Source organism: Humulus lupulus, chromosome 8 (assembly GCF_963169125.1).
Source record: "Humulus lupulus chromosome 8, drHumLupu1.1, whole genome shotgun sequence".
Classification (NCBI taxonomy): domain Eukaryota; kingdom Viridiplantae; phylum Streptophyta; class Magnoliopsida; order Rosales; family Cannabaceae; genus Humulus; species Humulus lupulus.
Genome location: NC_084800.1, coordinates 92291493 through 92303288, shown reverse-complemented (window position 1 = coordinate 92303288; position 11796 = coordinate 92291493). Strand labels below are relative to the sequence as shown.

Below are 11796 nucleotides of genomic sequence, written 5' to 3'. Positions count from 1 at the left end.
TTGAAACTCAAGAACCCTAGTTCTTTGATCACGGCTTTGAGACTCAATAGTAATAACAACACTAAGTGGACGTAGGTCATGACCATTCTTTGGAGCCGAACCACTATAAATCGTTGGTGTCTTCTTCTTTACCATTAGATTAAACTCTTAATTGTCGTCTCATTTCTTGTCGTATATTTGACTCCGTGTCATTGGTCAAATCGATGGTCAACAATATAGAATATTCCGTTAAAGTTAACATTAAAAAATAAAAAACAGTTAAAACCAAGAATTTCCATTATCTGCACACTTATTATATAGAAAAAATATATATGGAAATTAATAACAATAATATTTATATATTTTTTAATGTATATAATTTATATATTATGAATATTATTATTAATATATATCTAATTTGTTATCCAAAATAACCTAATTATTAATATTATATGATGATAATAATATCTTCCGAATTTTGTCTACCTAACTTATTTAATTTCAATTAATTTAAATATATATATAAATAAATAATTTATTTACCTAAGTTATAAATTTTGAGTATAAATTTTGAGTTATTAATCTTTTGTAATATAAATTTTAGGTAGATTTTAAAAAAATTATACATTATTGGGGCCAAACCCAAACAAATATGGGATTTTTTCATAAATATGACTTTTTAGCCATTAATATGCAAAAATATAGTAATTAAACTTTTATTAGTTTGTATGGACAAATTTAAATAAAAAAAATCAGATTATGGGAAAAAAAAAATAGCGTAATAATGATTTTTTACAAAAATATAGCATAATAATTATTTTTTTACAAAAATATGGAAAAAAAAATCTAATAAAAAGGAATACAAGTTTTAAAAAACTATAAAATTATACTTATAAAAAAAAAAACCATATTTTTTAAAACTTTATTAAAAAAACCCTATAAAATGTAATTTTCACACCAAATGAAGTGAAACCAATAAACAAACCTTACCTATCAAACCCTAGTTTCCTCCCCTCTCCTAATATAATAGCACAACAAGACAAAAAGAACTCATATATCAACTATAAAGTGAACTCATAATGCGGCACTGATCGTGGCATCGGTTCTGTCCGTCCTGTACTTGGGTTTACATGCCAGACAGAGCTTGCCTAAGCTCTCCCATGGCCGCTCTTATATTATGATTGCAGATTACGCGTGCCTTTGGGTTGTCAGTTTGCTCAATCTTGGTTGGTGCCTTTTTCAGGTTCGCCCTTCTTTCGATTTCTTAACTAAGTTGTGTTACTGTGATTTCGAATTCTTGCTTTGATTACTTTTTTCTCTCTTTAATTTTAGATTTTATTCTTTAATATAGCATCAACATGACAGTAGGTTTACGTTACACAAATTAGAAGCTCAATTCTTTAATAAGAAATAGGATAAATTTTACAAGTCAAGGATTTCACTATAACCTTAGGAATAGGGTACGATTCAAGTTTGGCATCAGATAGAAAGCCCCTTTATAAGTTTAGGCAATTACTGAATCACTAAATATATTCTATCTAGCTTAGTTTATTACAAAGAAACTGCTTAGAGGTTCGAAGTTGTTTTAGGGGTTAGAGCTTAGAGGTTGGTTGGTCCCACTGCGACCAAAATTCTCTGCAGAAATGAGTAATTTTGAGGCTCAATGATTCAGTTCATGAGTTGTTAGTTTTCTAATTCATAAATTGCCCAAGATAGTCTTATGCTTAAGGTGTCAGCTTCAAGCAGACAACTTTCTTTCTTTTCAAAGTGTATCCAATAAGCATCATTAGATGGGGGCAGAAGTTAAGGAACAAAGCTTCAATCAATCGTTCATTTATGCTTGACTCTTTTTTTCGGACTCTAACACCATGTGAATCAATGCGTATAAGCTTGGATTTTCTTAACATGGCTTAGACAACTCAGTACATGAATGTCACAAGTCTATTAATATGTAATATGAAATCTACTTTACATAACTTCTTTATATAAAGTTACATAAGTCTATTAATTGTGGCGCTGGCTTGATCTGGATGGCGGAATTGGCATTTTTTAGACCTTTGAAAATAATGGACTTAGCTAAAGAGAGGAGAATAACTGAAAAATATATGTATTACCCCAAAATAAACATCTAATATTCACATTTAGTGCATATTTCCTGCTTTGTTGATAGGAAGTGAATAACCATCTTTTTTTTATGAAGGTGTCTTCCTTAATGAAAGGAAGAAATTCAATCTTGTTGAGTTCTTAAAGTAAGAAGATTAGGCTAGGCCTTGTAAAGGAAGTTCTTATTCAATTAAGATTTTCGATGTTTGAGATATATCTTCACCGATTAATTTTAGAAGCCGGGGATTTCACTATAACCTTAGGAGAATTCTTGCTTCACCATTCTTTGCTCACTATTAGTATGATGTCCGATAGAATGCCTCTTTATAAGTTTATGCAATTACTGAATTACTAAAAATCTTCTTTCTAGCATAGTTTATTACAGAGAAACAACTTTTTGAACTTGTTTTACGGGTTAGAGCCAAGAGGTAGGTCCCACTCCATGACCACAATCTTTGCAGAAATGAGTAATTTTGAGGCTCAACAATTGAGTTGAGGAGTTTCGAGCTTTCTAATTCATAGTTTTTCAAAGAGATTAAGTTATCCATGATTGGTAGGTTGTTGGATTAGTTTTTCCAATATCCTTTCTAATTTCATAACCAAATTACATAATAAAAATAATCCAATCCAATTTAACTTTCCAAACATGACCTTAGTTTGCTCTGCTTTAATTAGAAGAAATTGACATTAGCTTTCTAGGAAGTTATAATTAGTCCGTCATTACAAATTAATGTAGTGTTTTGTTTTAGTACATATTTTCTATTATGTTATTTTATGTTCACTTTATAGTTGATATATGAGTTCTTCTTGTGTTTTGTTGAACTTGAATTACTTTTGTGTGTCGATTTACCTTGAACTTGCGTAGATTGACCACCTGATTTTATAAAAAAAAATGGTTAGTAAATCTATGATGTATGTACATAAAGTAGAATTTGATACTTAATTTTGTGTGATAGAAAAATGATTTACATTATTATCTTTTCTGGATAGGAGAACTATTAAATTAGATATTATTTTTAAAAAAAATTAAACTTGAAATTTTTATGAAAAGATGTCAACAAATTAAACACACGACTATATAAACTGATGTTTTTTTTTTAAATAAAAATATCAAGTTCAAGATTTTTCTTAATTGGTTAATAGATATTTTTCCTGTTAACTATAATAATCTTGTTAACAGATATTTTAGCACGTAAACCGAAAAAATTCCGTACACGTTTATCATATTTTTTTATTTAATTAAAATAAAATCGTTAAAGTTAATGTCAATTTACTAAAATCTATTAAAACTGACAGAATTTTAAAATAACTCTGTTAAAAGCAAAAATTGCCAAAATAGGGTTAAAATAAATTTAGCACGTTGATCAAGCCTATTGCGTACACGTTTATCATGTTTTTTATTCATTTAAAATAAATCTGTCAAAGTTAATGTTAAAATTGACAGAATTTTAAAAAACCTCCGTTAAAACCAAAAATTGCCATTATCTTCACACTTTTTATTATATAGAAGAGTATATACTGTCCTGGGCTAGTAGAAAAAGTATGGTACAATTATTCTTAGGGTTTTGATTCTCTCTGATTGCAATTATGGGAAAAGAGTTGATATTTATGTTTTAAGAGAAAGTCACAGTCTTTAATTTGGCTTAAAAGAAATAAATATTTATTTGACTGAGCTCATTGAACCTTTCACCAGTAGTTACTATGGCTTCTCACGCTACTGGGTTCTCGGCGGAATCCATTATGGCATCGGGTAGAGGCTCGGAGAAGTTGAGCTTGCCCTTGCTACAATCAAAGATGAAGTGTGACCCAGAAGGGTATGAATCGGAACTGGCAACTGTGTACAGCCAGTTCAAGTCGTTCTTGGAGATGTTTAAGCAGCAAGCAGCTTTCAAATTCACATCCATCAGTGGTGTTGGTAATGACCCAACTGTGGCTAAGGATCTGGGCGATTGGGCCATGTTCTTAGCTCACGTTACACCTTTCTACCCTAAGCAACTCGCACAATTCCCAAATCAGCTTGCTGAGTTGCTCCGTTCCTCTGCGCGAACTCTCCCTTCAGGCCTTCGTTGCCACCTTGTTCAAGCTCTCATTCTTCTGATTAATAGGAAGGTAATTATGATGCTAATTTAGTGCATCTGTGCTTGTGAAAAGAGTTTTCTGTTTTGTTTTTTAGATTCTTAAAAAGTTTCGATATAATTTAATTGTAGGTGAATTTTTCCTTATTCATTTGAGTTTGATGCGTGTCTTTGTTCTTAGATACTTGATACTGGAGAAAATCTTGCTTTGTTCATGGAGCTACAGACTCTAGGAGACAGGAATTTAAGAAAATTGGCATTCTCTCATGTAGTTCAATGCATTAGGCGAATGAATCAGAAACACAAGAATGAAGCTAAAAATCGAGCACTTCAGAATATTATATTTCCCATGCTCCAGGTTTTTACCCATTCTTTTTATTTAGTAATTTCTTTTCTTCATTGTTGGTTGTAAGCTCCTATGTTTTTGGAAATTTTGTTTTAATTAATGCCTGAATATGAATATGTCCACAGCAAGAGGACGAAGCCAAAGCCAAGAGAGCATTTATCACACTATGTGAGCTTCACAGGAGGAAGGTGTGGTTTGATGATAGAACAGCCAATGCAATTTGTACGGCATGTTTCCATTCCTCGTCCAGGTACCTTTTCTATTGGTGATTTACTATTTTATTTCATATATTGTGATTGTAATTTCATTGCTATGCCTCAGGATCATGATTGCCTCTTTATCCGTTCTATTGGATTATGAGAAGATTGAAGATGAGGATGATAGTGATGCCTCAAGTGATGAAGATGAGAAGACTCCTCAAGTAGCACATGCTGTTCTTAGTAGACAGAGTGTTTACAAGGTTTTACACTATATACTCATAATTGTTTAGCATAAAATTTCGATCATATAAATGTATGTATTTTAATACTTTTATACATATGTGAATACATTATGAGACTTCATTATTCTATTTTTGTAAGATCTATGCCCTATGTTGGGGCAACAAGTTGTTTGATAGATGCAAAATTGCTATGAAGAATTTGTGCCATTTGCTTAAGCTTAATTAATGGATTGGTGTTTGTTTTGAATGTTTAGGCACACCATGCAGGTACATCTTCTAGCAAGAGGAAAAAGCAAGCCAAATTGCAACGTGCTATGCGTAGCATGAAAAAGCAACAACGCCTTTCGTCAGATAAGACCACTTCAAATTATTATTCACCACTTAGCCATTTGAAAGATCCACAGGTTTGTTCAATAGCTATTTTGCTTTTCCTACACGAAAATATATTAGTTATGATTAAATCTGATGACATAATCTCCACTTCAGCCAATTCTAGACTTTTTTTGTTTGTGATTTAATAATTGTGTTTATCAAACAGGGGTTTGCTGAGAAGCTGTTTTCCCGCCTTCAGACGTGCAATGAACGATTTGAGGTGGGTGTTTCAGGTTTAGGATTGCTTTTAAAGTTTTTTGTATTAGATGTTAATGAATAATGTTGGGGATTTTGTAACCTTTACTTGAGTTTAACTTTCAATTTTATTTGTTGTTTTACTTATCAGTTCACTTCATTAAGTTAGCATTCTTTGCTTTTAAACTATTGCTGATTTTTTTAATTGCATATCTAATTCCTTTTGATCTCTACTCGTCTATCTGCAGGTTAGGATGATGATGTTGAAAGTTATTGCTCGGACAGTTGGGCTTCATCGCCTAATTTTATTGAACTTTTATCCGTATCTACAGAAATATGTTCAGGTAGTTTATTTAGCTGCTGCAATTGAAGTTTTTGTCTTCTTGATTGTTGATTATGATTATATGATTGAATGATGGCATTATTGGTACACACAGCCTCATCAACGTGATATTACAGATTTGCTTGCTGCTGGAGTTCAGGCCTGCCATGATATGGTACAGCCTGTTTTTCCCATGAAACTTGATTAATATATGTCTACTTAAATTCTGGCCTTTTCTACCACGCTTAAGTTAAAAAATTTATCTCTACTGGTACCTTAAGAGTCTTCATTGTGTCCAGGTGCCTCCTGATGCAGTTGAGCCATTGTTCAAACAAGTAGTAAATCAATTTGTACATGATCGTTCGCGTCCTGAGGTGTGGCTTATAACTTTAGTTTGATTATTTTCTCAAGTTTTTTTCCCATGTTTTTGATCCCTCTGATTTCTCCAGGCCATTGCTGTTGGACTCAATGTAATAAGGGAAATATGTCTTCGAATCCCTTTGGTAACTATATTTATTTTATAATTTTTATCTGGTTCCCGAGTTTTAGGAATTTTCTAGTGTTGTTTTATGGCATATTTTTTTAATTCACTTTTACAATCTCTACTTTTCATATTTAGATTTATTTATACTTATATAAGTCTGCTTTCACAGCCTTACTCATAAACATTTTTGTTCTTCAATCTTAGTTGATGTCAGAAGAGTTGCTGCAAGATCTTGCATTGTACAAAAAATCTCATGAGAAGGCAGTTTCTATAGCAGCACGTTCACTTATTGGCCTATTTAGAGAGGTCTCTCTTTCCCTCTTTCTTACCTATATATTTTATATGAATCTATCAAATAATACTTAGAGACTAAACTTTGTCAATATGCAGATTTGCCCTTCACTTCTGGTTAAGAAGGACCGTGGGCGAACTACTGACCCAAAGGCAAAGCCAAAAGCATATGGAGAAGTCAATGTGCTCAGCAATGTTTCTGGTGTTGAATTATTGGATGATGATGATGAAGATAATAGTGATGATATGGATGGTCTTGCATCCAGTGGCTCTGACGATGATGACAGTGACGAGGAGATGGTTGCATCCGGTGATGATGATGAAGACAATAAGGAATCTACTTATGGCACTGAAGGTGAAGATGATGACAATTGTCCAAGTGACAGTGATTGTGATGTCAGCATTGATGATGATGATGAGGACGAGGATGAAGATGAAGAAATGGAACAAGTTGATGATGATGATGATTGTACCAAACATGGTGGAAATGGACAGGAGTCTAAAGGAAAAAAGAGAAAATTGGAACAGGATGACGATGATGATGTTGATGAAAATGGCGCCAAACATGGTGGAAGTGGACATAAGGATTCTAGAGGAAAAAAGAGAAAATTGATTGATTTTGATAGACAACTAGTTGCTGCTGATACAAGTCTTCGGACTCTGAAGAGATTAGCAGTAGCAACAACAGCGGATGTGTCACCTGATCTAGAGGATGGTATTCTTTCTAATGAGGACTTCCGAAGAATCAAGGAATTAAAGGTAAGCTATTTTGTTTGGACCCTTTTTTTCCTCTTCTGCGGTTATCTTGATGCCAGATGTAATATGCATACCTATGCCCTTTATTTTATTTTATACCCTTTGGTCCAGTGTATTTCTCTTCCGGGATGTCACTAAATCAAACATTGATTGTTGGTACTATTTTGGCTAGGCTAAGAAGGATGCCAAAGAAACCTTGGCTAAGTATGGTTTGTTAAGAAAAGGGGCAGATGCTAAAGCAACACAGTTCAGTATTCCTAATTCTGAGCAACTAACTGTTAAGCGAGTGGATCCAGCCAACCTTGAAGTAAGTTCTGCACCTTTTACTAAGCATTTCAACTTTCAGCCTGTCCATGTGGCTTTCAGTAGTTTGTCCAAATCGAATAATACAATGCATACCTTAAGATCTTGGCTTTCTCTTATTTATATTTGCTTTTGGTATCATTAGTAAATATCAGTCAATTTTACAAAGCAAAGAAATGTGCTTTTGGTATCGTTGGTAAATATCATATACTGAACCGTGGCTGTGTACCTGATAGGCCCACGTCCGGAAAAAGCTAAGCAAAGAAGAGAGATTGGCGATGGTTAAGATGGGAAGAGAGGATAGAGGAAAGTACCAGTCTCGCACTGCAGTAAAACAAAAGAAGGTACACACATTTTTATATTTTTCATCATCTCCCTTCATCCTGAATTCTAGACCTTTGTTTTGGGATTATTCTTCTTTGTTTGTAAGCTTTTTATAGAGCCTCTTTGGTTAGCTACGAAATCAATATAAGCTTTGAAAAGGACGCTCCTTTTGCTTTTTAGACTTGAGGATCCTATGATTTGTATGTAAAAAGCTCCACTTATCATGGGAAAGTAAATAAATTTTGCCTTGTCAAAGATGATGCCACCAGTTTGTGTTTATGGTAATTATGTTTTTTATTGTTTTGGTATGATTTTACAGACGGGAGGTTTGAGCAATCGACAGAAGGAACACAAGAAGGCTATGCCCCTGGCTGCAAAGAGAGATAAGATTGTAAAAACCAGAACTGAGAAAAAGAGAAAACAACAGCGTTCTGGAAAACAGTTCAGAGGAAAGAAAGCATGGAAATAGTCACACTTCCTCAAATTACACACTTTTTTTCTTTCTTTCTTTTTATTTTTCTTGTATCAATTTAGATCTCAAGCCTCATTGAAAGTTAAATGTAGGGTGATATAAGCCTTATCTCAATTTATGAGGGAAAATTTTGTTAGTTCTTGCGGGATAAACTCTATTTATACATTCATTTTTGGATCCAAGATATAGGTCAATTAAAAGCTGTCTCATAGATGTCAGTTTTTTTCGAGTTTGAGGTCAGTTAAGGCGTATTTAGATTATAGAGAAATTATAGGAAATGGTCCAAAATAAAGCCATCAAAAAGATAATGTCCTTGTTTTTTAAATTGTAGATAAATGATCTTTTTATATTATTGATTACTTAAATTGTCATTTTTTATAATTTATTTATTTATTTAGGACTTTATGACTTTAATATAGTGGTATATATATATGTATATTAGTTTTGTTTAATTAGTTTTTATTTTAAAGTTATATTGATTTTTTAAGTTTTTTATAAGTTGTTGGTATATTATTTTCCAATTAGTGTATATGTTTTTTGTGGTATAGTATATAATTTTTTTTTATATTTAATTTCTATTTTATTATACATAGTGGTAGTATATAATTTTGTATCATGGTATATACATTTTAATGGTAGTATATAACTTTGTTAGCATAGTATATATATATTTTTAGTGATAATTTTGTAAGTTTTGATGGTATATTATTTTTCAACTCAAGTATATATATTTTGTAGTATGGTATATCATTTAACAACCCATAAAAAATGAAAAAAAATTAAAATAATTTTAAAATAAAAATTAATTAAACAAAACTAATATACATATACTATAATATTAAAATATTTAGAATAAAATAGTAATTTTGTTAAATGGTGTATTTGGTAATATGTGATATTAAATAGATCATTAGACTATTTTACTATAAAATTAAAAATATGGACATTTACTTACTTTCAAATAATATTAATAGTCATTTTGCATTATGCCCCTAAATTATAAGGCAATTGAGCCCAAAAAGAAAAGTAGATAAAAGATTCCGCCACCACAATTGAAAGAGCCTTTTATAAACAAGCATTGAACAAATAATACACCTTGTGGGATGAGTTCCTTTATATAACTTGTCTACACTAAACTCGCATTATGGGAAGAAAACAAGAAAATAAATAGATATAAAATTGAAGAAACCAAAATATTGTAATGAGGTCTAGCCAAAATTACTCTTCTTGCTCTCCTCCTGAACATGAAGGCATATAATTACACTAGCCAAATTAGGGATGACGATATAACATATGGCTATGGGTACCATGGTTGTTCAATCCGAATGGGACTGGGAAAAACCATTCAAGCGGGGAAAATGACTGGGATGGAAAATAACTGCCCTGAATATATACAAGTATGGTGTGGGTACGGTATTAGTATAATCTGCTCCATACCCGCCTCAATATATATAATAATTTATTTATTTATTTATGTAATTTTATATTTTATATTTTATAAATATATAATTTTAGGACAATTCTTTTATAGGGGCTTCACTTTAAGCCCTACTGGTGGGGTTCTCAGTGTTTCTCGACCCGTGAATAGTTTTCGGTGAGATTTTTTTTATGACCGTATATATTGTAGCTATTTAGAGCATCCTGCAAATTTTCAGAAAATTCTAAATAGTTTATAGTACCGAAAACTATGCTCAAACATGTTTTCCACTCGCATAAAAAAAATTAGTCACGTGTGAACATGTTTGAACCTAGTTTTCGGTACTGTAAACTATAAGGAATTTTATAAAAATTTGTAGGATGCTCTAAATAGCTACAATATACATGATCATAAAAAAAAATCGCGCCGAAAACTGTTCACGGGTCGAGAACACTAAGAGCCCCACCGGTAGGGCTTAACGTAAAGTCCTTATAAGATAATTTCCCTATAATTTTATTGTACTTATTGTTTACCGAGATTTTCGGAAACTATATTAACGAAAAGTAAGCGAGATTAATGATATGGAATCTAGAAGATATAAACAAGGATTTTACGTGGTTGGGGCGTTAATGAGCCTTAGTCCACGAGACAGTTGTATTAGAGCTTGGAAAGTCTTTTACAATGGAGTTTCCCTCTATGTTTCAACAGAGTAACTGTATATAAGCCGAAGAGAGGTCCTTTTTTCAGTGCTCTATCACCTGTATTTATAGGCTCACAGGAACACTGGGCTTGGGCCGGGCATGACCCGGGCCCATCAAGGATATAGATGCCCTTGGCTTCTCTGTCGGAAGCCCAATACAAAGGATAAAAATACAAAAGAATGAGAATGACCGAAGCCCACTGGGGCAGCCCAAAGCCTATATTTCGCCCGACAAAATGGGGCTTTTGGTCTGGGCATTCCGAGTTACGAGGCAGATTCAGGGGACAAAATCAGTCAGTGTACTGGCAGCGCAGGTGTGAACTAGCGGCGTGCAATCCCGAGGTGGCCTTTTCCGCAGGTGAAAAGTGGGGACAACCCCCACGCGTTACGGGGCGGCTTCAGGGTCACGAATGCCTTTTCCTGCCAACTTGGAGGACTTGACCCGGGTTCGTTTACCTTTGTCCCTCTTCGTTTACCGCAGGCCCGGATCGTTTACCAGGCTCCGGGACCATTTTGTGTACACCTCGATCGTATCCCCAACTGGCTATACGTCTCCCAGACGATTGTCCTGGACCTTCAATCCTGGACACCTTCCGGGTCTGGACCCACACTTGGGCCGTCGTTCTCGGTCACTCGCCTGCTAAGCGGGCCTGAGCTGGGCCCAAATCCAATTGCCCAGACTGTGGGCCTGGACCACCGTCCCAAGCCCAAGGCAGGAAATGGGGATAACATTTACCCCCCAAGCCTTCGCCAAGGTCTGCGAGGTGGAGGCTTGCCTTGCTCCCGGATACTCCACAGTTGCCTTCCCAGTTCCTACTTAGAATCGTGGGTCCGTGGCAAAGGGCAGTGACACTAGGAGCACGCGGAGCCCGGACCATTTACCAATGTCCGGGTCCGTTTACTGAAGTCCCGCTTCGTGGTGAGGGATACACGTGTCGCCAAGCGACTGCTGCCACGATGGCACTTGACCTCGAAAGGTCACCTAACCACCTCAAGGGTCGCTAGGCCTAGGTTAGTGCGTCAGCACGGATTCCGAAGCTTCCCATCCGCACGGGGGTCCTTCATTAATGCTTCTACGCTGAGGTGGACCATAGGATAGGGCGACCTTTGAAATTCGCCTCTCCTGGGACGTTGGATTGAAATGGTGAGGATCCAGTTCTTGAGTGCTCATTAATGCTCCTGCACGATTTTGGACCGTCCGATGGGGGAATTTCT

General features: G+C 34.4%; 1 protein-coding gene across 2 annotated transcripts; it reads left to right on the top strand.

The window, feature by feature from the left end:
* The first annotated feature begins 980 nt into the window (after window positions 1-980).
* LOC133798125 (uncharacterized) lies at window positions 981-8823 on the top strand. 2 transcript variants are annotated; one of them, XM_062236324.1, is made up of 16 exons: window positions 981-1222; window positions 3779-4191; window positions 4339-4515; window positions 4629-4753; window positions 4825-4963; window positions 5200-5349; window positions 5484-5537; window positions 5761-5856; window positions 5950-6009; window positions 6134-6208; window positions 6284-6337; window positions 6523-6624; window positions 6709-7368; window positions 7538-7672; window positions 7905-8012; window positions 8312-8823. In XM_062236324.1, exons 2-16 carry the CDS (start codon window positions 3784-3786, stop codon window positions 8459-8461), a joined length of 2493 nt encoding a protein of 830 aa, XP_062092308.1. In that variant the 5' UTR covers window positions 981-1222; window positions 3779-3783; the 3' UTR covers window positions 8462-8823. The 2 variants fall into 2 exon arrangements, with proteins under 2 accessions (XP_062092308.1, XP_062092307.1); XM_062236323.1 differs by having other exon boundaries at window positions 3776-4191.
* The last annotated feature ends 2973 nt before the right edge of the window (window positions 8824-11796 follow it).